At 45.7% G+C, this 25,079-nt stretch overlaps 1 protein-coding gene across 1 annotated transcript in view; it reads right to left on the bottom strand.

The window, feature by feature from the left end:
* Positions 1-23,905, bottom strand: part of BRD1 (bromodomain containing 1) — a 55,313-nt gene extending 31,408 nt beyond the window's left edge. Inside the window, exons 1-6 of the mRNA XM_040412201.1 lie at positions 23,600-23,905; positions 15,157-16,530; positions 2,874-3,033; positions 1,806-1,937; positions 1,266-1,394; positions 820-1,132 (exon numbers count right to left, since the gene is read on the bottom strand). Of these exons, the coding sequence (XP_040268135.1) occupies positions 820-1,132; positions 1,266-1,394; positions 1,806-1,937; positions 2,874-3,033; positions 15,157-16,520 (2,098 nt within the window). The 5' untranslated portion in view covers positions 16,521-16,530; positions 23,600-23,905. The remainder of the gene's footprint in view (positions 1-819; positions 1,133-1,265; positions 1,395-1,805; positions 1,938-2,873; positions 3,034-15,156; positions 16,531-23,599) is intronic.
* Between the last annotated feature and the right edge of the window lie 1,174 nt (positions 23,906-25,079).

The following is a 25,079-nucleotide window of genomic DNA, read 5'->3' as shown; positions in this document are numbered from 1 at the left end:
CGGAGTGACTTCAAAGGATTAAACCCAGAAAACCATCCACCCGTTTTAGTTTTTTTGTACAAAAAAATATTACATAGCATATTTAAATAGAAATTGTTAATATTATTGGATGCTCCTTTAAAGGTTTTTGCTTACAACCGACAAACGTATGAAAGATCAAAAGGTCTAACTCTTAATAAGGCACCAACAAAAATAAAGGAATATTGCTCAAAGTGACAGCGCCTTAAAGATGAACTGTCGGCATAATCAACCCTATTAAGCCAGTCATACTGCCTGTTAGGGGTGATCATGCTAAGTGAAACACCCTCCTTATCGTTGAAATCCATGGTCTCATTTTTGAGAAATCTGCTGTTCATTTCATATGAAAATGAGGTTTTTAGTACACAAACATGTGGGCCCAGCCCTTTGGAGCACCACTACACCCCGGTGACTGTTCCATTGGTGTATGCACAGTACATCTCAGTTGGCTTTCCCCCCGATACAGAGATCCAAATTGCGGGAAAAGGCGAGTGAAATGTACTACACATGCGCTGATTGAACATTCACAAGCACATGCCTGGGATTACAGGTAGGAAGACAATGAGGACACCTAGCCCTGTCACTCAGGGAGACAGCTGGAGAGGCTAAAAGGGGAAATAGAAGCGGTGAAGCAGTGCCCTGAGGGGCCAGGCCCGTCTATTGATGCACTGAAAACCTCATTAGCATATGAAAAACTGCAGATCTAAAAAATAATAATAACACGGCAATATACTTGGTGTAATAGGGTCGACAGATGCTCTTTAAGTAGATTTCAATGACACAGACCAGGTTGAGGCTTACCGTCTTCCCATGAAAAGTGAGGTGGTGGTTCAATTTTTGGTGGCTCTGGCAAATGCATTCCTGTTTCTTCATCAAAACCAATGGCATTAACATCTCGTCTAGTTTGCCTTAACAAAACCCCGCCTTGATCCCGCAACCGAACAGCAGCGCGATAGAACATTGTGTCCTTGGCATTATACTTCATGCAGTTCTCAATGATTAGATTGAAGTCCTCTTCAAACAAATTCAGATTTTTGTACCTCTGCTCCTCTAACCGTTGCTTCATGGTAGAAAAGTCCATGGGGTGTTTTATGTGGTCCAAATAATCCGGAACCTTGAAATAAATTAAGCAGTATAAAAAAGCCTCATCGGAAACAAGCACACACTTAGAATGGTGGTGGTATACAGAGATGGAAGCAGGACAGCAGATGCATTGCATTTCAGGCCACCAGTATTTCATCTCTCACCTCTGAAAGATTAACAGGCTGAGAAAATATATGGGCAGGATCCTTCTCCTGCAGTTGTTCAAGCAGTGATCGCAGTAGTACCGTCAGTGGGGTCAACTGAAGCTCCATAGCCACCTGCTCAACTTTAACCTAACAAAACAAAAGGTCACATAAAAAACACGTCCTCTCTACATCCAACCAACAACGGATGAAGAATCTCGTCAGACTTTCGACTAAGACTGGTGTACATAAAGCCAGCTTATTATAATCCATCTCTATGACAGATATACTTTGCTCAAACATGTACATAAATACACGAAGATTAAAAAGTCCAATAGCTGCAGAACTTCCATGAATGGATCTTGGATCCTACTAAAAGTGAAGTTTCCTAGACATGTGTCTCTACAGGTGCTTCCTGGCACCCACACGCTGACCTAGAAGTACCCCGGCACAATGGACTTCACCAGGATTTTCAGGAATTGCTGGGAAACAAGTACATATACTGTGCACACAACCGTACTATATTTATTCACGGTGGGATAAATAAATAAAAAACAGCACCTGTTCACGTTTTAATTTTTCCCGTTTTCGGATAAGTTCAATAAGTAACCGCGCTCTTTCAAGGTCATGCCTTAACCGCTGCCAGTATTTTAACTTCTTTTTCAAGGACTGGACTTCCTCATCATCTTCTCTCTAAGACAAAAATGAACACAATGACAAATCTACGACGAGAACACTGAAATACAAACGTACTACTAATAGAAGCAGGGGATGACTCGGATGCCTGCCTCTGGTAATTAATCAGCTAAGCTTATGAAGGAGGTTGTAGAAAAGAATCCGGCCCTTCTAAAACGAGAATATGGCCTCGAAATTCTTTGCAATTGGGCTGAAGGCCGGACACTCACTACACTACTAGAATTACCTGGTGCACCACTGTCTACTAAGCCAAAGCGGCAGCTCAGGGGCAGAAAAGGGTTAATGGGGTTGTCAGTCATAACCTGTGTATGAAAAGGGACCAGGAAGCAAGAGATCAACACGGAACCATGAGCGGCCAGGGACCGGAAAGGTTAGGAATTATTGTATTAGTTCCTCCAGTGTGTTAATGGGCGAGACAGCTCCCTTAGGAGGACCCAATAGTAAAACTTCCCACCCCATGTACTACTGCTGCTCTCCTGATTCTTCCCATGTTTTTTAGGGCCTCATCCCCCTCCTTTCCCAATATATCAGGGTTGATAGTTCTAGCGTTTGATACGCTATTCAAGCAATGGGGCAGCAAAGTGGGAGCGCTCTTAGTCAGTCTGATGCTGTCTAATCATTGCGGACAGAGCAGTAAGTGCAGCGCCATCTCCGGAGACCGGCCTCTGCTCTCACTGCATTGGGGGACGGATGGACAGACATTCAGGAAGAAGACCCCAGCAAGGAGCTGCACCACCAAAGCGGTCTACGAATAGAAACCCCTGCATCTCAAGAATGGGGGAAGGTGGTCGCAGTATTGGGGGGGGACAAACATGATAATATATAACAAACAACCGCAGTTTTCAGTGTTTATAGCCGGCCTCTGAGAATTTTACAGGACAACGTTCATAAATGATTTTAGACTAATAATTCCCCCCTCCCCCCCCCCCATACCTGTTGATGAATATTTCTCTGGGACTGTAGACTGGACTGTAGTCGTCTCAGTAAAGGAATGCCATTTCTTGACAGTCTCTTTAGGAGCCAGTAACTTTGTACCCGCTCAACAAATTGCTTTTTCCGCTGAATTGATACCTGGTTTATTATTTTGTTTATTCTACAGGAGATAAGGAAATAAGATCATTGTTAACAGTATCAGAACACAGCAGTATATTCATCTGAACACGGTCAAGTACTCCTGGAGAACCGCTTTAAAAATGGATCATTTAGGAGCAGGCTACACTAAAGGTTTCCCATCTGTCTCTACCGTGAGGAGTTGTCCACGACTAGAAAAACATGGCTGCTTTATCCAAAACCTGACCAGGAGTTGTGCCTTGTATGAAGTGAATGGGGCTGAGCTGTAATACCGCACAACTTGTGGATAGCGGTGGTGCTGTTTTTGGAAGAAAGCGGCCATCTTTTTCTAATCTTGGACCACTCACTGCTTTAAGCACTTTTTGCTTATGGAAGGTCAGATATCATATCTCACAAGCAAGCGGTCTAGAGATGGCTCTTCCTTTCGGAATAGTCTCTGGTTTGGTTGATGAGCTAATTTGACTACTTTTTCCCCATGGAGCATTGCCTTGAAAATACCACATACCTGCTGGGTCTCTTCCATGAGAACCTGTAAGGGGCCCTATTACCCTGCACATTTTTGGGCCAATTATCAGGAATAGAGAAAAAAAAAAGACAATGCAGCAGCACCCTACATACCAGATAAAGTACAATAATGCCAAAAATGATAGTGTTAATGCTACGCTTATTTATAAAGTGAGATGCTTGGCCAATGAATTTTGTACAAAACCATTTGAGCCCGTCTGCTGAACGTCAAGGCGATCTCTGTAAGACGGGTCCTAACACTAAATACTACCTGTTATGCGCCATAATGGCCGCCATAAAGTTCAGGAAGCGTTCGGCAGACGGGCTCAGATGGTTTTATACAAAATGCATTTGCCAAGCATCTCACTTTATAAATAAGCGTAGTATTAGCACTAATATTTTGGTGACTATGACATTATTGTACTTTATCTGATTTGCAGGGTGCTGCTGCATTGTCTTTTTTCTCTATGTTTTTAGCCATGGCAGCGTGCACCTGCGCACTGGGAGGTGCTGACTAACCCCCATTTTCTTTACAGAATTATCGGGAATACAACTGCTTGTTCCCAATAATTGCCTCGTATAATCAAGCATGAGATGAAGGAGCAAATGGTCATTTTGGGCATCTTTTATCAGGATGAAATATATCCAATCATCAGCAGCATCTCCCTGTGTAATAATGAACACAACGGGGAAGGAACGACTGCGGTAGCGATGGTTCCTACCACATTCAGTATGCATTGGTCTGGGTAAACGCCAAAAGACGTGATCTTTTATCAGCGCTCACACTGACCGTGTATTACGACTGTTAAGCCTCATTCGTGCTCTCCACGGACAGCACACATCTCCATTCATTTTAATGTGTATATACACACACACACACACACACACACACCAGTTTTTCAGCACGGTCCATGGGCTCTATTTTGTCCGTTCACGGATCCATCACGCCCATCATAGTCTGTGGGTCCATGAAAACCACGGATGCCATCCGTGTTTCACGGATCATTAGGAGGAAATGCTTTGAAAATTATTTTTCAGCTGTTGAGTGTCAGTGAAACACGGAGAACACACGGACATCTTCGGAGGCATCACCGACTACCTTTTCACAGATTTAAGCACAGACGTGTGAATGAGGCTTTAGATACTAAAGCAAAGAAGTGACAAAAACAGCACTCTATATAATTTGTCACATTTACTGACTACCATTAAATGGCCCTTTCTCATAACCAATTTTTTATTTTTTTGCAAAAATCACAAAAAAGAAATAAATCTTAAAACAGGGTTGTCCAGGATCTTTATACTGTTGGCCAATCCTCGGGAATAGGCGAAGGAACTACACGGCTCTGTCCGTTGTGTAGTCAGTAGGAACGAGCGAATCCACTCTGGATGCTTCAATTCGCATAAAACTTCATTTTAACACTGTACGGAGTGGGAGCTCTGTACAGTATTAGAATGTAGTGGCTCCGATGAGCCGAAGTTCTTACTTTGTGAAGTCTCGCAAGACTTTGTGCAATAACTTTGGAAATTGATTTCGACTGTAAAAAACCTTGGTACCAGACTCGGGGTCGGTTCCAAGGTACCTGATGGCCTATCCTGAGGAGAAGTCATTAATATAAAAATCCTGGGCAACCCCTTTAAGGGCTCTTCAGATGAAAAGGTTTTTGAGCCACGTTAAAGATTAGGTTGTCAGCAATGTCCCAGTCATGACTAGCAGGCCATTATCGGCAGCGTTTCCTCTGAAGGGGCAGGTTAGAGAAGGTTCACCATCCTGCCATGCAGGACAGGGAGACCAGAGTCAGTGGGCACATTTCTGGAAGGAACTGAGAGATATACTGGAGATGTTTGAAGTCAAATGTTTATGTAGTCCTTTCATATGCAAAAGCACAGGCCTGGATGTAATGCAAAAAGCATGCAAACATGCTATCCCCCACAACATCTACTAAGGGTTTTGCGGAACAGGTGCAGACCTATTCATTTTCAATGGGGCTGGAACGTGCTGTCCACATCCGCATTTGCGGATCCGCAAAAAAATTGAATATGTCCTATTCTTGTCCGCAATTGCGGACAAGAAAAAGGCATTTTCTATGAGAGTGCTGGAGATGTGCGGTCCGCAAAATGCGGAACACACATTGCCGGTGTCCGTGTTTTGTGGATACGCAATTTGCAAAACACATACGGACGTGTGAAAGGATCCTTACACTGAGTACACATGGCCAGTTTCCCTTTTAGGAAAGCAGTCCTTAAAAGAGGTTTTCTGGTAAGAATCACTTTTTATATAATGCCTGCTGAATGCCTCCACGCTTGCGTCCATGTGCCAGTTCCCGAAGTGTTGACATACAGCACTTCATGGGCTTGGTCACATGCTCCACTGCAGCCAATAACTGGCTTCAGTGGCGATGTGCCCACAAGCGGCACATCACCGCTGAAGCCAGTCATCGGCTGCAGCAGAAAAGATGAACACCAGATATAAACACTCCAGGGACTGGTACATTGACACAGCACAGGCAGTAATATGAATATGAATTATTCGTGAATGGTTTATGAGAAAATGAGTTGCGGAAGACGTTGGATAATCACAGATCCTGTCCACACGTCCGCGAAATGGGTCTGCATCCGTTCTGCAATTTTGCGGAACAGGTGCGGACCCATTCATTTTCAATGGGGCCGGAATGTGCTGACCGCATCCGCACTTCTGTTCTGCAAAAAAAAAGAACATGTCCTATTCTTGTCCGCAATTGTGGACAAGAAAATGCATTTTCTATGAGAATGTCGGCGATGTGCGGTCCGCAAAATGCAGAACGCACATTGCTGGTGTCTGTTTTGCGGATCTGCAAAACACATACAGACTTGTGAATGGACAATAAGACAACCAGAAGATAGTCATGAAAGTGCCAAAATTGTGTCCTCGGATTTGTAGAAAGCACTAATCTACAACTGTATGGTCAGGGAGCATGTGCTACTTTGTGGTCATATCACCATTTTGGACCTCTTATTTCAAGGCTGGTTACCTATAGGTATTAGAAAAGTAAGGCCCCTTTCACACGGGCGTTGCGGGAAAGTGTGCGGGTGCGTTGCGGGAACACCCACGATTTTTCTGCGCGAGTGCAAAACATTGTAATGCGTTTTGCACTCGCGCATGTTTGGTACCCAAACCCGAACTTCTTCACAGAAGTTCGGGCTTGGGATCGGTGTTCTGTAGATTGTATTATTTTCCCTTATAACATGGTTATAAGGGAAAATAATAGCATTCTGAATACAGAATGCATAGTAAAATAGAGCTGGAGGGGTTAAAAAAATATAAAAAATAATTTAACTAACCTTAATCCACTTGCTGGCACTGCCGGCATCTCGTCTGTCTCCTTCTGTGCTGAACAGGACCTGTGGAAAGCATTCATTCCAGGACTTTTGATAACATCACTCCGTCATCACATGATCCATCACCATGGTAAAAGATCATGTGACGTACCATGTGATGACCGGAGTGACGTCATCAAAGGTCCTGTAACTGTACTTAATGCTCACCACAGGTCCTATTCAACAAAGGAGACAGAAGCAGATGCCGGGCTACGCGAGCAAGTGGACTAAGGTGAGTTAAATTATTATTTTTATTTTTTTAACCCCTCCAGCGCTATTTTACTATGCATTCTGTATTCAGAATGCTGTTATTTTCCCTTATAACCATGTTATAAGGGAAAATAATAATGATTGGGGCTCCATCCCGATAGTCTCCTAGCAACCGTGCGTGAAAATCGCACCGCATCCGCACTTGCTTGCGATTTTCACGCAACCCCATTCACTTCTATGGGGCCTGCGTTGCGTGAAAAACGAGGAGTGAAAAAAGAGGAGCATGCTGCGATTTTCACGCAACGCACAAGTGATGCGTGAAAATCACCGCTCATGTGAACAGCCCCATAGAAATGAATGGATCGGTATCCAGTGCAGGTGCAATGCGTTCACCTCACGCATCGCATCCGCGCGGAATACTCGCTCGTGTGAAAGGGGCCTAAGTGTACATGACACAGAGACTGGAGGTATGCTGATGCCCACCTAACTAGCCTATATCTTTCTAAAGGCAGAAAGATCAGAGGCAATTGGTGCCAACTATAAATTAGTTTCGCTGTATGGCTCATGTATTCTTATCTGTTCGCCTCCCCGATGCCCCCCAGTTGCCTCTCTGTAGGGTTCACCCAACCAAAGGCGCCGGGCAGGTAATTTGTTCAGTAGCTCAGCCCTGCGGCAGGCAAGTGGCAGGGCTGAGATGGCTTTGTTTACCGAAGTGTCACGCAGTGAATCGGCGACAAGCTGGGCGTGAAGAGACATTCCCATGGTGATGCTTGAAGTTTAAAATATACCATCGGATTGGAGAAAACTCAGATTCGATGATATATTCTAAACCCAAGGTGTTCCCATGGTGATGGGGATGCACCTCTGACAGGGGGCTGCCATCAGCAGCACCTGAGGGGTAAATTGTGCGGACGGTAGCTCCCTGTCAGAGGTCGGGTGCCGGTAATAATTCTACAATGTCTGCATTGGTGGGCAGTGCGCCCTCCCCCTCCATCAATGGTGGCAGCGGCAGTTCCGATCGGAGTCCCAGCAGTGTAATGCTAGGGCTCCGATTGGTTACCATGGCAACCAGGACGCTACTGAGTCCTGTCTGCCATGGTCAGTTACTCTGCAGCATTATACTTACATGCGCTGTGGCCGCCCGGCGCTCCTCCTCCTTGTAACTCACTGGTCTGTGTTCTGGCGCACTGCCCACCAATGATTTTAATACCGGGGAGGGCGGCACACTGCCCACCAATGCAAACATTGTAGAAACATTCCCGGCATCCAACCTCTGACAGGAAGCTGTGATCACATTAAGGCCTCGTTTACACCAGGCAGTGCGTTCCGGCCTGATTCTGTCCAGAATGCACTGCACCGCATTGCGGCCGACTAACTATATTGTGGGGCAGGAGGGGGCGTAGTGGTCTGTTGTAGTGATTGGCACCATAACCATGCCCAACTGCTGCAACGCAATCGGCTGCACAGGATTGCAAGGCACATTATGCCTGCGGTCCAGTCCAAACAAAATGCTGCAAGCAGCATTTTGACCGAACCTCATGTATAATTGTGCCTTGCGATCCCGTGCATCCGATCGCCTGCGGCTGTGGCTACGGTGCCATTCACTTCAATGGATCGTCACGCCCCCTCCTGTCCCACAACATAGCAGGGTGGATAAAAATCAATGATTTATTTTTTTTATTTTTTTATTTAAATCGGATTTTTTTTTATATAAAATGCCTTTTGAGGAAAATATATTACCATCCAAAGGTTATTTAAACATGAAATAAAGATTAGTTTTTTAATTATGTAGAATAAGGCTGTAGATGTTTAATTTTTTTGGTAAATAAATTCCATTAATCCATTCACAATGTCATGCTCTTCCAGAGGTTTTTGTAAGATTATTGGGCAGTTTCTCTGCCTACAAGATATTATCACAGATGCTTGGTTTACTTTTGCTGTTCCCAAAACTGAATTTGACTCAGCAGAGATCACATGCCTCTTCTTCACAGCAAAAATTTTATAACATGAACAGAGTTGAGAAAAAGACCTTAAAGGGACACTGACAGGCCGTTAGAGCATATAAAGTGACATATATTCTTCTATTGGTCTTAATATGATAAATTAAACTATACCATTATCACCCCTCACTGCCTTTCCGTTACTTATAAAAAGTGTTTTTATCAAAATGCTAATTACCTTACTTTGCGCCCAAGGGGCTGTCCCTCAATCAGTGCTGTGCCCAGCCGTGCCCCAACTGCCGTCTCCTAGTGCCGCCCAGCTCATTAGTATTCACTGCACTGGGCGGCTTTATTTTCTCCCGACGCGGCGAAATCCTGCGCATGCCCAGTACTATCTTCTACTGGAGCTAGAAGATAGTACTGAAGATAGCGACAAGATGAGGCTAGAAGATAGCGACAAGATGAGGCTGATGCCAGGAAGATAGTACTGGGCATGCGCGGGATTTCGCCGCGTCGGGAGAAAATAAAGCCGCCCAGTGCAGTGAATACTAATGAGCTGGGCGGCACTAGGAGACGGCAGTTGGGGACGGCAAAGTAAGGTAATTAGCATTTTGATAAAAACACTTTTTATAAGTAACGGAAAGGCAGTGAGGGGTGATAATGGTATAGTTTAATTTATCATATTAAGACCAATAGAAGAATATATGTCACTTTATATGCTCCCCCCAGCCTCGGAACTGCCACTAATGATGGGGGGGAGGAGGGGGACCCTGTGGGATATGGCCGGCACATTCATTGGTGGTGCAGTGGCCACAGTCCCTCCCCTCCTCCTCCTACTCTGTCCTCATTGGTGTTCAGCGGCAGCCGCGCACAGTGGGGAGGGATGGACTCCCTCCTTCTCCCTCCACTGTGGCGGCCGGCTCATCAGGAGAAAATGGTGCGCGCAGAGAGCGCGATCATATCGCGGTCTGGTGATATAGGCGATATGGCGAAAATCCATATCGTGGCCCAAATTTATATCGCATATCGCCTATACCGCCCACCCCTAAGAAGCAGTCACATGTGCTCCGACAGCTTCTAAATCTGTGTCCGCTGGCTCCTGCATCACAGTACTCACAACCACATTACTGCCCACAGTGGCCGCCCCGGCTCCTCCTAGCTCCCAATATTCATGCCTCCGCCCACCGACGTGAGAATTGGATAACAGCAGAGGAGAGCACAACAGCCAGGCGGGAGAAGTCTCCAACTCCCACACACAGGGCCAGATTTATTAGCTCAAGTCAAAATAATGGAGTGAAAAAGTCAAAATTTGTGACATTTATTGGCTCTGCACTATGCCCGCCAGTTTTCTGAAAGTGGGCGTGTTTTCTTATGTAAATTAATCTCTAGACAGATTTACTATTGCGACAATTTAAAAAGTCGCAAAAATTTTGCAAGTTCACTCCAGTGAGGACCATGCTTATCTTATGCGACTTTTTCGTAAAGACGTGCGACTTTTGTAAAGTCGCTTACTGAAGGATAAACCGCTACCGTCAAACCACATTTATCACAGCATTAAAGGACTATTAATAAATCTGACTTGGGGTACTTTCACACTAGCGTTTTTATTTTCCGGCGCCGAGTTCCGTCCTAGGGGCTCAAATCCGGAAAAGAACTGATCAGTTTTATCCTAATGCATTCTGAATGGAGAGTAATCCGTTCAGGATGCATCAGGATGTCTTCAGTTCAGTCTTTTTGACTGATCAGACAAAAGAGAAAACCGTAGCATGAAAACTGCCCCACACAGTATAACGTCTCCTTCAGGCTGCCCCACACAGTATAACGTCTCCTTCAGGCTGCCCCACACAGTATAACGTCTCCTTCAGGCTGCCCCACACAGTATAACGTCTCCTTCAGGCTGCCCCACACAGTATAACGTCTCCTTCAGGCTGCCCCACACAGTATAACGTCTCCTTCAGGCTGCCCCACACAGTATAACGTCTCCTTCAGGCTGCCCCACACAGTATAACGTCTCCTTCAGGCTGCCCCACACAGTATAACGTCTCCTTCAGGCTGCCCCACACAGTATAACGTCTCCTTCAGGCTGCCCCATACAGTATAATGTCTCCTTCAGGCTGCCCCACACAGTATAACCTCTCCTTCAGGCTGCCCCACGCAGTATAACGTCTCCTTCAGGCTGCCCCATGCAGTATAACGTCTCCTTCAGGCTGCCCCATACAGTATAACGTCTCCTTCAGGCTGCCCCATACAGTATAACCTCTACTTCAGGCTGCCCCATACAGTATAACCTCTCCTTCAGGCTGTCCCATACAGTATAACCTCTACTTCAGGCTGCCACATACAGTATAACCTCTCCTTCAGGCTGCCCCATACAGTATAACGTCTCCTTCAGGCTGCCCCACACAGTATAACGTCTCCTTCAGGCTGCCCCACACAGTATAACGTCTCCTTCAGGCTGCCCCACACAGTATAACGTCTCCTTCAGGCTGCCCCACACAGTATAACGTCTCCTTCAGGCTGCCCCACACAGTATAACGTCTCCTTCAGGCTGCCCCACACAGTATAACGTCTCCTTCAGGCTGCCCCACGCAGTATAACCTCTCCTTCAGGCTGCCCCACGCAGTATAACGTCTCCTTCAGGCTGCCCCATGCAGTATAACGTCTCCTTCAGGCTGCCCCATACAGTATAACCTCTACTTCAGGCTGCCACATACAGTATAACCTCTCCTTCAGGCTGCCCCATACAGTATAACGTCTCCTTCAGGCTGCCCCATACAGTATAACCTCTACTTCAGGCTGCCACATACAGTATAACCTCTCCTTCAGGCTGCCCCATACAGTATAACCTCTCCTTCAGGCTGTCCCATACAGTATAACCTCTCCTTGTGTTATTTTCTTTTAAACGGTTATTTATTGCGATATATATTGTTATCACGATAAATTTCTTAATATCGTTATCGTCTGAATATTTTTGATATCGCCCAGCCCTAATCTCAATAAATTAGAATATCATGAAAAAGTTATTGAAACTCATATGATATAGATTCTTACACAGAGTGGTCTATTTCACACACTTATTTCTTTTAATATTGATGATTATGACTTACAGCTAATGAAAACCCAAAAGTCAGTATTTCAGACAATTAGACTGTTGTGAAAAGGTTCAATATTGCAGTCACACTCTAATCAGCTAATCAACCAGAGAAACCTGCAAAGATTTAAATGGTCCCTCAGCCTGGTTTAGTAGGCTATATACAATCATGGGGAAGACTGCTGACTTGTTGTCCAGCCACCACACACAGATGTATCTAGGACATGGGCTACAACTGTCGCATTCCATTTTTCAAGCCACTCACGACCCAGAAACATCTTAACTAGGCTAAGGAGAAAAAGGACTGGACTCTTGCTCAGTGGTCCAAAATCCTGTTTACAGATGACAGTAAATTTTGCATTTCAGTTGGAAATCAGGGTCCCAGACTCTAGAAGAGCAGGGGGCACATAATCCTTGTTGCTTGAGGTCCAGTGTGCAGTTTCCACAGTCAGTGGAGAGCCATGTCATCTGCCAGTGTTGGTCCACTGTGTTATATCAAAGTTAGCGCAGATGTCTACCAGGGAATTTTAGAGCTTCCCTCTGTTGACTAGCTTTATGGAGATGCGGATTTCATTTTCCAGCAGGACTTGGCACCTGCCCATACTGCCAAAAGTACCAATACTTGGTTTAATAACCGTGGTATCACTGTGCTTCATTGACCAGCAAACTTGCCTGACCTAAACCCCAAAGAGAATCTATGGGATATTGTCAAGAGGAAGATGAGACACCAGACCCAACAATGTAGACAAGCTGAAGGCCGTTATCGAGGCAACCTGGGCTTCCATAACACCTCAGCAGTGCCACAGGCTGATGACCTCCATGACACACAATAATTAATGCAAAAGGAGCCCCAACCAAGTATGGAGTGCATATACTGTACGTACGTTTCTGTACATCATTTTCTGAAAAACTGCCTTTTGGGTTTTCATTAGCCATAATCATCATTAAAAGGAATAAATGCTTGAAATAGACCACTCTGTGTTTAATGAATATATTAGGGCTCTTTCACACTTGCGTTGTCCGGATCCGTCGTGTACTCCATTTGCCGGAAGTGCCCGCCGGATCCGTAACACCGCAAGTGAACTGAAAGCATTTGAAGACGGATCAGTCTTCAAAATGCGTTCAGTGTTACTATGGCAGCCAGGACGCTATTAAAGTCCTGGCTGCCATAGTAGTAGTGGGGAGCGGGGGAGCAGTATACTTACAGTCCGTCTGGCTCCCGGGGCGCTCCAGAATGACGTCAGAGCGCCCCATGCGCATGGATGACGTGATCCATGCGATCACGTCATCCATGCGTGTGGGGCGCCCTGACGTCACTCTGAAGCGCCCCAGGAGCCGCACGGACGGTAAGTATACTGCTCCCCCGCTCCCCACTACACTTTACCATGGCAAACAGGACTTTAGCGTCCTGGCAGCCATGGTAACCATTCAGAAAAAGCTAAACATCGGATCCGGCAATGCGCCGAAACAACGTTTAGCTTAAGGCCGGATCCGGATTAATGCCTTTCAATGGGATCCGGATCCGGCCTTGTGGCAAGTGTTCAGGATTTTTGGCCAGAGCAAAAAGCGCAGCATGCTGTGGTATTTTCTCCCGCCAAAAAACGTTCCGTTCCGGAACTGAAGACATCCTGAACGGATTTCTCTCCATTCAGAATGCATTGGGATAATCCTGATCAGGATTCTTCCGGCATAGAGCCCCGACGACGGAACTCTAATCCGGAAAAGAACAACGCAAGTGTGAAAGAGCCCTTAAATGAGTTTCACTTTTTTAAATGAATTACTGAAATAAATTAACTTTTCGATTATATTCTAGTTTATTGAGATGTACCTGTAAAATGTGAGAAACCCTGACCAGCGACACTACCGATCTAGTATAGGAAACGTGTGCCGCTCCGAGTCACCACCCTTCACTTCTCCTGGTCTGACGGATGTATACTAGTTCCTATCCACAGATAGGGACTCTGGACAGGAACTAGCAAACATAGGGACTTTAATAAATATTATATCAAGAAAACCATCCCCCCTAACAAAACAAAAAAAAATTAAAAAATTTGATGGAAGTGTTGCTGCAGTTCTTCTACTCCTGCTGAAACATCAGACACCAGTGAGCAGCTTACAGGGGTATACCATCTGAGACAATGGGGGCCTATCGCTAGGATATAGGTCTGATAGGTGTGGGTCCCACTGAGCGGAGAGGGTGGTGGTCGGAGGACCCTGGGTCCGGCCACCACCAAGCACTCTCCCCATAGTAGTGAAGGGGAGCGCACTGCACATGCGCTCAGCCATTTTCGTCATTATAGACCAACAACACAGAAGTAAACAGTCTAAAATCAGGAAGAAATTTTCTGTAGAAAGACACTTTTCTACTTTACTCCGCCTGGTGAAGTATAATTATAATTTTCCATAAACAACCAGCGGAATACGTATTCTACCCTATGGTTCTTGTTCAGCATATGCACCAGGAGATACCCTGAAAAGGGGACCAGAGCTAACAGATAGCAAAAAAGTACTACATCAGTAAATATACATACTTTTAAATGGTGTTCAAGAAGGTGAAAATGTACCATACAAACGTGAAGGAACAACGCATGACAACTGCCGACTTGCGCCGCTTTCACACTAGTGTTTTTGCCTGATACGGCAGGGTTCAGCAAAAACGCTTCCGTTACTGATAATACAACCGTCTGCATCCGTTATGAACGGATCTGGTTGGATTATCTATAACATTGCCAAGAAGGATCTGTCATGAACTCCATTGAAAGTCAATGGGGGACGGATCCGGTTTCTATTGTGTCAGATGGCATCAGAGAAATCTCTGCTGCGGTTTGCTCTCCGGTATGAGACCGAAACGCATTTTGGAGCACTCCGTTCTGTTCAGTTACGATTTGTCCCCATTAAAAATGAACGGACACAAAACGGAGGCGTCTTTTTCCGGTATTGAGACCCTATGACGGATCTCAATACCGGCAAATAGAAACGCTAGTGTGAAAGTAGCCTTGGATAGTAAGAATACACACATCATTAACATATGGCTTTCCCACCTTACCTCTGAGGTGGAATATCCGGTACACTGACTGTGGGTACCACTGTACAGGTTTCTGTCGCAGCTTTTCTTGATTTCTTAGCTTTTTTCCTAACTTTAGATGTTGACCTCATGGACTTATCCGTGCCCTTCCTACAAATCCCATTTTTTGTCTCTGGTTCATCATAAATATTTAGTGGCCGCCTGACACTCCCTGAGGGAGTGTGGGCATCACAGTACGCAGTCTTCTTTACAGAAAATGTAGTGCCGCTCACAGTCACTTCCTTCACAGGCTCCATTTTCATGTACAGCCCGGCCTTCTGAGCACAGGTTACATGGAAAGCGGTGTAACAGTTCGCCTTATGGCACTGAATGCAGGCACCAACACCTTTTTTCTTGCAGAGGTAGCAAGTTAATTTCCATCTTGCCGGGGGAATGTTTCGAACACCGTCAATTGGTTCAATAAAAACTGTGTTTGAAAACCCTACTTCCGGTATCCATAGGGCACAAACAACATGTCCCCATCGATCATCATCAGTCTTTTTAAAGGCACCTCCCCTGTTTGGGCACAACATGCACTCAATAGCGGTATTACCTGACTGTAGACAATGCCTACATAGCCACTGTCCTTCTGGTATGTATGGCACGCCGTAACACTCTTGATGTACTGCTAAGTTACACATATCGCAAAACAAGATAACATTACTATTCTGACATTCACCGTCCATACAAATACAACACACGGCATCCTCATCGATCAGCGACTGCTGCTCACCCTGCTTTTGGTTTTCAAAGTAAGATTCTTTCTCAAATCGGTCCATAAGAAATTCAAAGATGTCTTGAGAAACTACTGAGAAGCCCTCGCTTTTCCTTTTTTCATTTATTATTTCCAACCAAGCATAATCCTCCTCATCCATGTCGTATTCCACTTCTGTATCCAACTCTTCGGAGGACTTTTCCTGAAACTGGTAGTAAGCAGAAGGCCTATTAGGAGCTGATGGGGGGCTACATTCTATGACGCGAACTTTGGGCTCTGGCAGAGTGCTGGTGGTCGCATGACCATGAGTGGTTGGAAGAACTTCACTTTTCTTTTTCGCTTTGCTTGCTTTGTGTCTTTTAGACCGCAGACAAACCTGGGGAGGTTGCTCGCTGTTTTCTTTATTGCTATTGCATTCACTCATTTCTTGAGCAGTGGGGTCATCGTCAGAAATAATATCTAGAGGGTCAAATATACTTATTCTGTGCAAGCGGCCTTCAATTTCAATCTCAACCATTCTCTGTGCCTGGGCATAGGTCAAGGTCTCTCGAGTCGGGGAATGTTTCATACTACATGGAGAAGTAGATGTTCTGGGGGCAGAAACCCTATGCCAACGTCCCTTTCGCCTCATCTTGGGAGATCTGAAACAAAATTAACAAATATTAGTGGAGACATACAGGCATTTAAGAAAAATGCTGACATTCAAGACCTAGTTTTACATAGTAATATAGTCCTGTAACTGAAACTAAACGTGGAACAAATCGCATCACCTCTTCAAGCCAATCCTTCACAGTCTGACATCGCAGCTGGCCGGCGACTGATGACCGCACCAACACGCAAATGGATTGTTCAAGAGGTTGTGCCATAAACCACTAACCATGTCATCCCCCATTACAAGGCTCCGATGCAGGGTGTAAACTACAGCAACTGAATATGAAATCAATGATAGACTAAATACTTTAGAAAAAGGCAGTTTTGATAAATTGGGGTATTTGAGGAAAGTGATGTAGCAGTAATGTCTGTTGGGTGGGATGCCTTTATATTGGTGGCACAACCCCTTTTACAACTGTAAGGCCCCTTTCACACTAGCGAGTTTTCCGCGCAGGTGCAATGCGTGACGTGAACGCATAGCACCCGCACTAAATCCTGACCCATTCATTTCAATGGGTCTGTGTACATCAGCGGTTTTTCTTCACGCATCAGTTCTGTGTTGTTCTATATTCTGCGTTTTTCACGCAGCCCTGGCCCCATAGAAGTGAATGGGGCTTCAGTAAAAAACGCATTGCATCCGGAAGTGCGGATGCAATGCGTTTTTCACTGATGGTTGCTACGAGATGTTGTTTGTAAACCTTCAGTTTTTTTATTACGCACGTGAAAAACGCATCAAAACGCATTGCACACGCGCAGACAAAACTGAACACAATCGCAGACAAAACTGACTGAACTTGCTTGCAAAATGGTGCGAGTTTCACCGAAAGCACCCTGAACGCATCCGGAGCCAATCAGTCACGAGAAAGAGGTTTAACTGCTAAGGGTACTTTCACATTAGCGTTTTTATTTTCCGGCATAGAGTTCCGTCTTAGGGGCTCAATACCGGAAAAGAACTGATCAGGCATATCCCCATGCATTCTGAATGGAGAGCAATCCGTTCAGGATGCATCAGGATGTCTTCAGTTCAGTCATTTTGACTGTTCAGGACGGAAATAATACCGCATGCTACGGTTTTATCTCCGGCCAAAAATTCGGAACACTTGCCTGAATGCCGACATTTTTTTCCATAGGAATGAATTAGTGCATTCAAAATACCGCAATGCCAGATCAGTCCTTCCGGTCTGCACATGCGCAGACCAAAAAAATTATAAGATTCCTGATCCGTTTTTCCAGATGACACCGGAGAGACGGATCCGGCATTTCAATGCATTTGTCAGACGGATCAGGATCCTGATCAGTCTTACAAATGCCATCAGTTGGCATTGCGGATTCCTCTGCCGCAAGTGTGAAAGTACCCCAACACCCCAATTAGCATGACGCTATGGTTTTCGTGGCCTTAGCAGATGACAGGTGACTGGTTTAGTGGTAAACTAGATTACGCCTCCCTGTCTTCAGCACTAAGCAATGAAAAGTAGAGACTATAAGATTAACGTTTGTACCTCCTGACATGTAAAGAAAATGCATCCTATGAAAAACCTAGATGAACACTTTTTGGAAATATATGGCTGGGTTTATACGGTCCAGTTTTTGTGGAGGGGGAAAAAAAAGAAAATATGCGTTTTTACCACAACTGATTTTTACAGGTAAAAGTGACATCATGCTCTCCAAACAGAACATATGACATTGCATTGTTAGAATGATCGGTTTCCACAATCACATGTGAATACTATTTGAAACTACCCTGATAAATCCACCTCCATCATCCTAGGATACTAGACAGCATATGGGTTGCACAGTTCAAAGGAATGTTGGCAGCTCCTTCAAGTAAGCTTGAAAGCATATAATTATGGAGTATGTCACTATAGGACATAAGCCTGGGGAGACCTTCAGCTCATAAAAATGTTCTACCAGTGAAATGAGCTCCTAAATCCCTGCGCTAGAAGACTCCCTATATAGTTACACAATCAACAGCCACAGATTGTACATAGACTCCAGGAACCCTGCAGTGGTCATAGGTCCTCCAGTCAGGAGTCGTCTTCCACACCAAGCTATGGTGGCTGGCACTTCAGCATTTCTTTACATCCACATTTTTTTTTTTTCTACTTTTTTTGGTACAATATATATATATAAAATATTACTTTTCAATTATATATCCTGGGGGAAATAAAATGATCTAAAACACCACCTAAAAGAAAATATAAAAAAAAAAAAAAGTAGACTAGGCGAATTGTACATTTTGTTCCTGCCATCTCTAACCCAGGCTTCAGGGTAAGACCTTAAAGTAGTATTCCCACCTGGGACTGATGGCATATCGCTGCAATTATCAGGAGAGAGTGGTTTGTTTCCGACCATGTGCTTGCCGGGCCCATGCTGCGGACCGCGGGACAGTGGCATGCGGACCCTTTCACTTGAATGGGGTCTGCAATCTGCATCCAACGGTCCGCACTGCAAAAAAGCAGTGCATACACAACTTTTTTGCGGAGCGGAGGCACGGACAGAAAACCCACAGAACCATTCACATCTGGGCACCTCCCGGAGTGCGGACCCATTCAAGTGAAAGGGTCCGCATCCGTGATGCGGGGTGCACTCAGCCGGTGCCCGCTGTGCCATGTGCATGAGCTCCAACTGAGATTTTCAAGTATAAAGCTGGAGTTACACACTGGTTTTGTGTGGCCTTTGCAAAAAAAAAGGCTGCTAAAGGGGTATTCCAGTTGTAGCAGGGTATAGTCTATCAACAGGATGGGCGTCATATTAGACTGGTGGAGGTCCAACCGCTGGGACCCCACCAATCACAAGAACACGGACTGGCCGCTTGTTTCATCTCTATGGAAGTTTCAAAGACAGATAAATGGAGTGACAGGAGCCGCAGTGTGCATTCGATCTGGCGCTCTGTTCATTTTGAGGCGCTTGTGCAGGGTCACCGTCCTTCCAAAACGCAGCACAGCCGCAATGTGTGGTAGTACTTTTAGGCCTAAAGGTAAACTACAGCTACATGATATTAATCATAGACTTTGTATCAACTTTGAGAAAAGTCTGTGACCACCTCACAGGGGGTTTCTGGTAATATGTGCCCACAAGCCCCTGAAGATTCATACTTACCTGCTTTCTCCATCCTCCAGTCCTCACCAGGGCATGGGCCTAGGAGCAGGTCAGTCCCATTCAGGTAAATACCAAGGATGACACTCTCCTATGGACGTGCTGCTGATCAGTGACAGTGCCAAGTGTCGGACCCTCGCTAATCGGGTATTGATGACCTATCCCGAGGATAGAGCAACAATATTAAACACCCAGAAAACCTCTTTAGGCTCCATTCACACGTCCGAAATTCTGTTGCGCATTTTGCGGAACGGAATTGCGGACCCATTCATTTCTATGGGGCCGCACTATATGCTGCCCGGATCCAGAAATTCCGTTCCCGAAAAAAATAGAACAGGTCCTATTCTTGTCCGCAATTGCGGACAAGATTAGGCATTTTCTATTAAGTGCCGGCGATGTGCGGTCCACAAAAAGCGGAATGCACATTGCCGGTGTCCGTGTTTTGCGGATCCGCTAAACACACACGGACGTCTGAATGGAGCCTTATGGGTAACTGCACAGGTTGAGGATTATAACCCCCAGTGTAACATAAGCAAAGTGAAGATTTGCCAAATCACACGTACACAGTTCATATTTTTTACTCCTGGAAATTCACCAGCCGTGGTGAGATTCTGCAACTTACGTAGAGTGGTTTTCCTCAGACTTCAATGGGGATGTGGAAATAAACTGAAAATTTGCACCAAAACCGCATTCAGGGCGCCTGCAGAGACACGGCAGCGTAATACAGGGCGCACACTGCTTTCTCCTTCTGCGCAGAGGTGGACAGAAATCCACAGTATGTCAATCGTTTGTGCCTTTTCCATGGAAGGACGGTATCTGCAGCAAAACTGCAGCAAATGTGCACCAAAAAAAAGTAACAAATGCAGTTTTTAGTAAGAAAATCCACATTAAATAAACCGCACTGATTTTCTGTTTTGAAATCTCCACTCGTGTGCGGATTAAGGCTACTTTCACACTGGCGTTTTTCTTTTCCGGCACTGAGTTCCGTCCTAGGGGCTCAAATCCGGAAAAGAACTGATCAGTTTTATCCTAATGCATTCTGAATAGAGAGCAATCCGTTCAGGATGCATCAGGATGTCTTCAGTTCAGGACGGAGATAATATCGCAGCATGCTACGGTTTTATACAGCATTCAAAATACCGCAATGCTGATCCGTCTGACAAATGCCATCAGTTGGCACACGTTTAGACAGATCCGGCAGGCAGTTCCGGCGACAGAACCGCCTGCCGGATTCCTCTGCCGCAAGTGTGAAAGTAGCCTTATGTGCATTTTTACCGTGTTTTGGATGCTGTTTTCATGCAGATTTTCTGAAATACAAATCTGCGCGCAGGCGTGCTAAAGGTCATGTTACACGGACTGTACATCAGGCAATTCTCCTGAATGAACCAAGCCTTTCTGACAACTGCCCGATTGATGCGTACATGTACATGCAGCAACCTCTTCCGCTGTATGGGGACAAGTGATCGCTAGAGATCGTTCACCCCCCATAGAGAATCCTTTTTTCTCGTGCCGCAGATCACTGTTTAGACAGCACGCTCCGCGGCACGACCGCCTGATGAACGAGCCTTTGCTTTTTCATTGGATGATCGCCGGCAACATTTACACAGGCCAATTATCGGGAGTGAGCGACTTTACGTACAGTACGCTCACATGCATGCAGTACTTTTTCTCCCGTCAAAAATAACTGATCTCTAATGGACGTGACACAAACTCATAACTGAGGCTTAAACAAGACGGATCCGTCATTTTTAGTGTAAAGTGTTGCTAACTGATACGTCGTTTTCTTTCTTTTTCTGTTCTTCTGATGGATCAGAAGGAAAGCAAAGCTTAAAGGGGTTTTCTCACTTCAGCAAATGGTATTCATCATGTAGAGGAAGTTAATACAAGGCACTTAATAATGTATTGTGAGTGTCCATATTGCTTCCTTTGCTGGCTGGATTCATTTTTCCATCACACGTTGGCCATGCTTGCACGCTATAGGAAAAAGCAAAGGACCCTAGGAGCACACAGACTAGTGCTTTTTTCCTTTAGTGTGCAAGCACGACCACCACTGATGGATTGCAGGGTGGTCATAACCATGGAAACGAGCAGTGTATAATGTGATGGGAAAATGAATCCAGCCAGCAAAGGAGGCAATATGGATAATCACAATACATTAGTAAGTGCCTTGTATCAACTTCCTCCACATGATAAATGCCACTTACTGAAGTGACAACCCCTTTAACAGTCCATTCACACGACCGTAAACACTCAGTGCCCATATTGTGGACTGCAAAATACGGGCACCAGCCATGTGCACTCTGTGTTGTGGTCCCCAATCCACAAAATACGGCATAAGACAGAAGTCCTATCTTTTGCGGAGCGGAGGTACGGCTCGGAAGCCCATGAAAACACTATGTAGCGCTTCCGTGGGCTTTCAGGTCCGTACTTTAACAGCACAAAAGATAGGTTATTGCCTATCTTTCGCTGTATTTTGCGGATTGCGGACCCGTTCAGGTCAATGGCTCTGCAGAGCAATACGGGATTCACACGGCCGCTGCCCATGCATTGTGGACCGCCATTTGCAGTCCGCAGGACAGAGCTCTTACGGTCGCGTAAATCACCCCCTACAGCGATGTGAAGCCAGCCTAAAGAGTAGAAGAGAACGTCTTGGTGTGTCTATGCCACGTGTGGAATGGTGGCACACTTCTGACTGGTCATCTAGAACCGTGCATCAGAAAATCCCTCCACCCAGCGTAAGCTGGCGCAACTTTAATTCCGTTTTTACACGTTCTCTTACGAACCGAGCAATACAGGTGCAAGTCTACGTGTGAAATCACAGTGCTTACCTTAGGGTACTTTCACACCATCGGTTTTGTTTTCTGGTATAGAGTTCCATCACAGGAGCTCTATACCAGAAAAGAACTGATCAGGCATATCCCTATGCATTCTGAATGGAGAGCAATCCGTTCAGGATGTCTTCAGTTCAGTCACTGTACGGTTTTTGGACGGAGAAAATACCGAAGCGTGCTGTGGCATTTTCTCCGTCCAAAATTCCGGAACACTTGCCGGCATTATTTTCCATTGAAAAGCATTAATGCCGGATCCATCGCATGCGCAGATCTTTAAAAATGAGAGAAAGTTAAACTACCGGATCCGTTTTTCCAGATGACAACAGGAGAGACAGATCCGGTATTGCAATGCATTTGTGAGACGGATCTACTGATGGTAGCCATTTGCATACAGATTACAGGATCCGGCAAGTGTGAAAGCACCCTTACACCAAGGACGAACCAGCCACCAGGCAATGAACGCGAAGCCTCAGATACGGGTTTCTACCAACGCATCTGACAGAGGTCTACAGGCTCCGCCAAGATCTCAGGCGCTCTCAAGTACCATATGCAAAGTTGTGGTGAGAAAGTGGAACGGGACGACATGATGAAGGGCACTGGATTGGTGGTTTTGGTGTGGGATGCTCCAGGTAACTCAGCAACAGAGCTGTCAATCTGGGGGGGTATACATGGAAAACACAGCCCCCCAGTGCTCAGACTAGTGTAGTACTCCCTGTTATCAGCCTGGGTGGCCTGCGCCTTTAAGGCAGCACTGATAGGCAGTCCTCGCAGTGTTTGATAACAGCACGAGCACCTGACCCCTACGGGAGCTCAAGAGTTAAATGCTGCCCCCCGAACTCGGGACAGGAGCCAGCCCCGTGACGTCACTGCACCAAACCCTTTTCCCGGGCCCGTTCAAATCAATAGGTGGCCGTTTAAGCGGCCGGGAGCAGCAGCGCCCCGCTCCCCCACACGGCGCTCCGGCCGGCCAGCTGCAAACATGGCGTCTAACAAAACCAGCGCACAAAGCAGAAGGCACACAGAGCCGGGGAGCAGCGGTCCTCCTTCCCCTGACGCCGGCTGGGGATGGGGGAGGAGAGTCCCAGCATGAAGATGGCTGGCCGGCGGCTGCAGGGCTAGTGGGCACCGTTACCTGCAGGGGGACGCTGAATAGTCGGGGGAGCCTCTAATGGCGACGGGTCGTTCTCCCAGCCTGACCGCCAACTGTGGCCACCGCCACGGAGCGATCACAAAAGCCTCCCCTCCTCTCCAGCTCTTCCGGTCGTGACTCCCTCCCCTGTCCAGGCAAATGGAGGCGGAGGAGGAGGGGCCCCGGAATCAGCCGTGAGCAGCTTTCCTGGGATCCGTGTCGACGCCTCGGCCTGTCCCCGGGTAGACGCACGGCGGCCGCGGCTCGGCCCAGATTCTTCCTTTGAAACAAACAATGCGGTTTCACCAGAACGCGTACCGCCCCTCTCCGCTGGACAGACGTAACGGCGTCACGTACGTTACGTGCCGCCATGTTAGGGGAGGCAAGCCTGCTGTCCACACCAAAGGGTTGTCATGGTGATAGGAGCACTGGCACCTTCTGGATGTGTGGAAACATGCTGGAAGAGATGAACCGTGGGGCTCCTACACGGGGTTGCTGGCCCGTACCTCCAAGTAGAAGAAGTGGATCAGCGCTCACTTTATGATGCTAATAAATCTTCACTATTGCCTAAAATACAAGCAGATGTGACGCCGCGTTTCAGCTAAACAGCCTATGCTTATTTGAAAAAGGCTGTTGGACTTGGAACCAATCCCGAGTTCGGGAAATGTTTTTTTTACAGTAGAAATAAATTTATGAAGTTATTGCGCAAAGTCTTCGCCTCATGGGAGCCAATACATTCTAATACTGTACAGAGTTTTATGGAAATCGACTTCGGATGTTTCGTCCCAAGTCGATTCGCTCATCCTTACTGATGATCTATGTTCTGGATAGGTCATCAGTATCTGATTGGTATGGAATATAATATAAATTAAGGCTGAGCACTCATCATCTGTAGGACAATATAGCAGAGCAAACACCTGTGGGATTTATTATTAAAAAAATATATAGACATAAATAAGACCAATAGATGAATGTGATAAGTAAAGGACGGCTCACCTCTGATTCTATACGGCAAGGTGCACCAACCAGATGTCGTACCCTGATCACCAAAGAACAATTGTAAAGTAAAAAGGATGGGCACTCATATCTGATCCACAGAGTTAGCAAAGCGACAATGGTTTATTGATAGTGTATATGCAAAAGAAATAATAGTATACAAGAGATGACAGTATACAATTATATACACAAATAATGATATATAACCTAAACAGAGCTGTAACCCCAAAATAGGTGTTAAAAAAATAAATATGCAGTAAAATATCAAATAACAGTCCACTGATATAACTGATATATGGAAAACCGGGAATAAATGGAACAAAATCTGTCCAGACAGTATATGAACTAGCGGGCTGGTTGTCTTCTATTAGTTAAGACAGTGGCTGATACCGAATGAGTCTCCACAGATACGATTCAAAGTGAAAATGAAATTCGAAGTGATAATAAACCGGTGAGTATAAATACCAAGTGACAGCAAAACATTAAA

Source organism: Bufo bufo, chromosome 1 (assembly GCF_905171765.1).
Source record: "Bufo bufo chromosome 1, aBufBuf1.1, whole genome shotgun sequence".
Taxonomy (NCBI): domain Eukaryota; kingdom Metazoa; phylum Chordata; class Amphibia; order Anura; family Bufonidae; genus Bufo; species Bufo bufo.
Note: the sequence above shows the minus strand (reverse complement) of the source record. Positions and strands in the feature narration are given on the sequence as shown.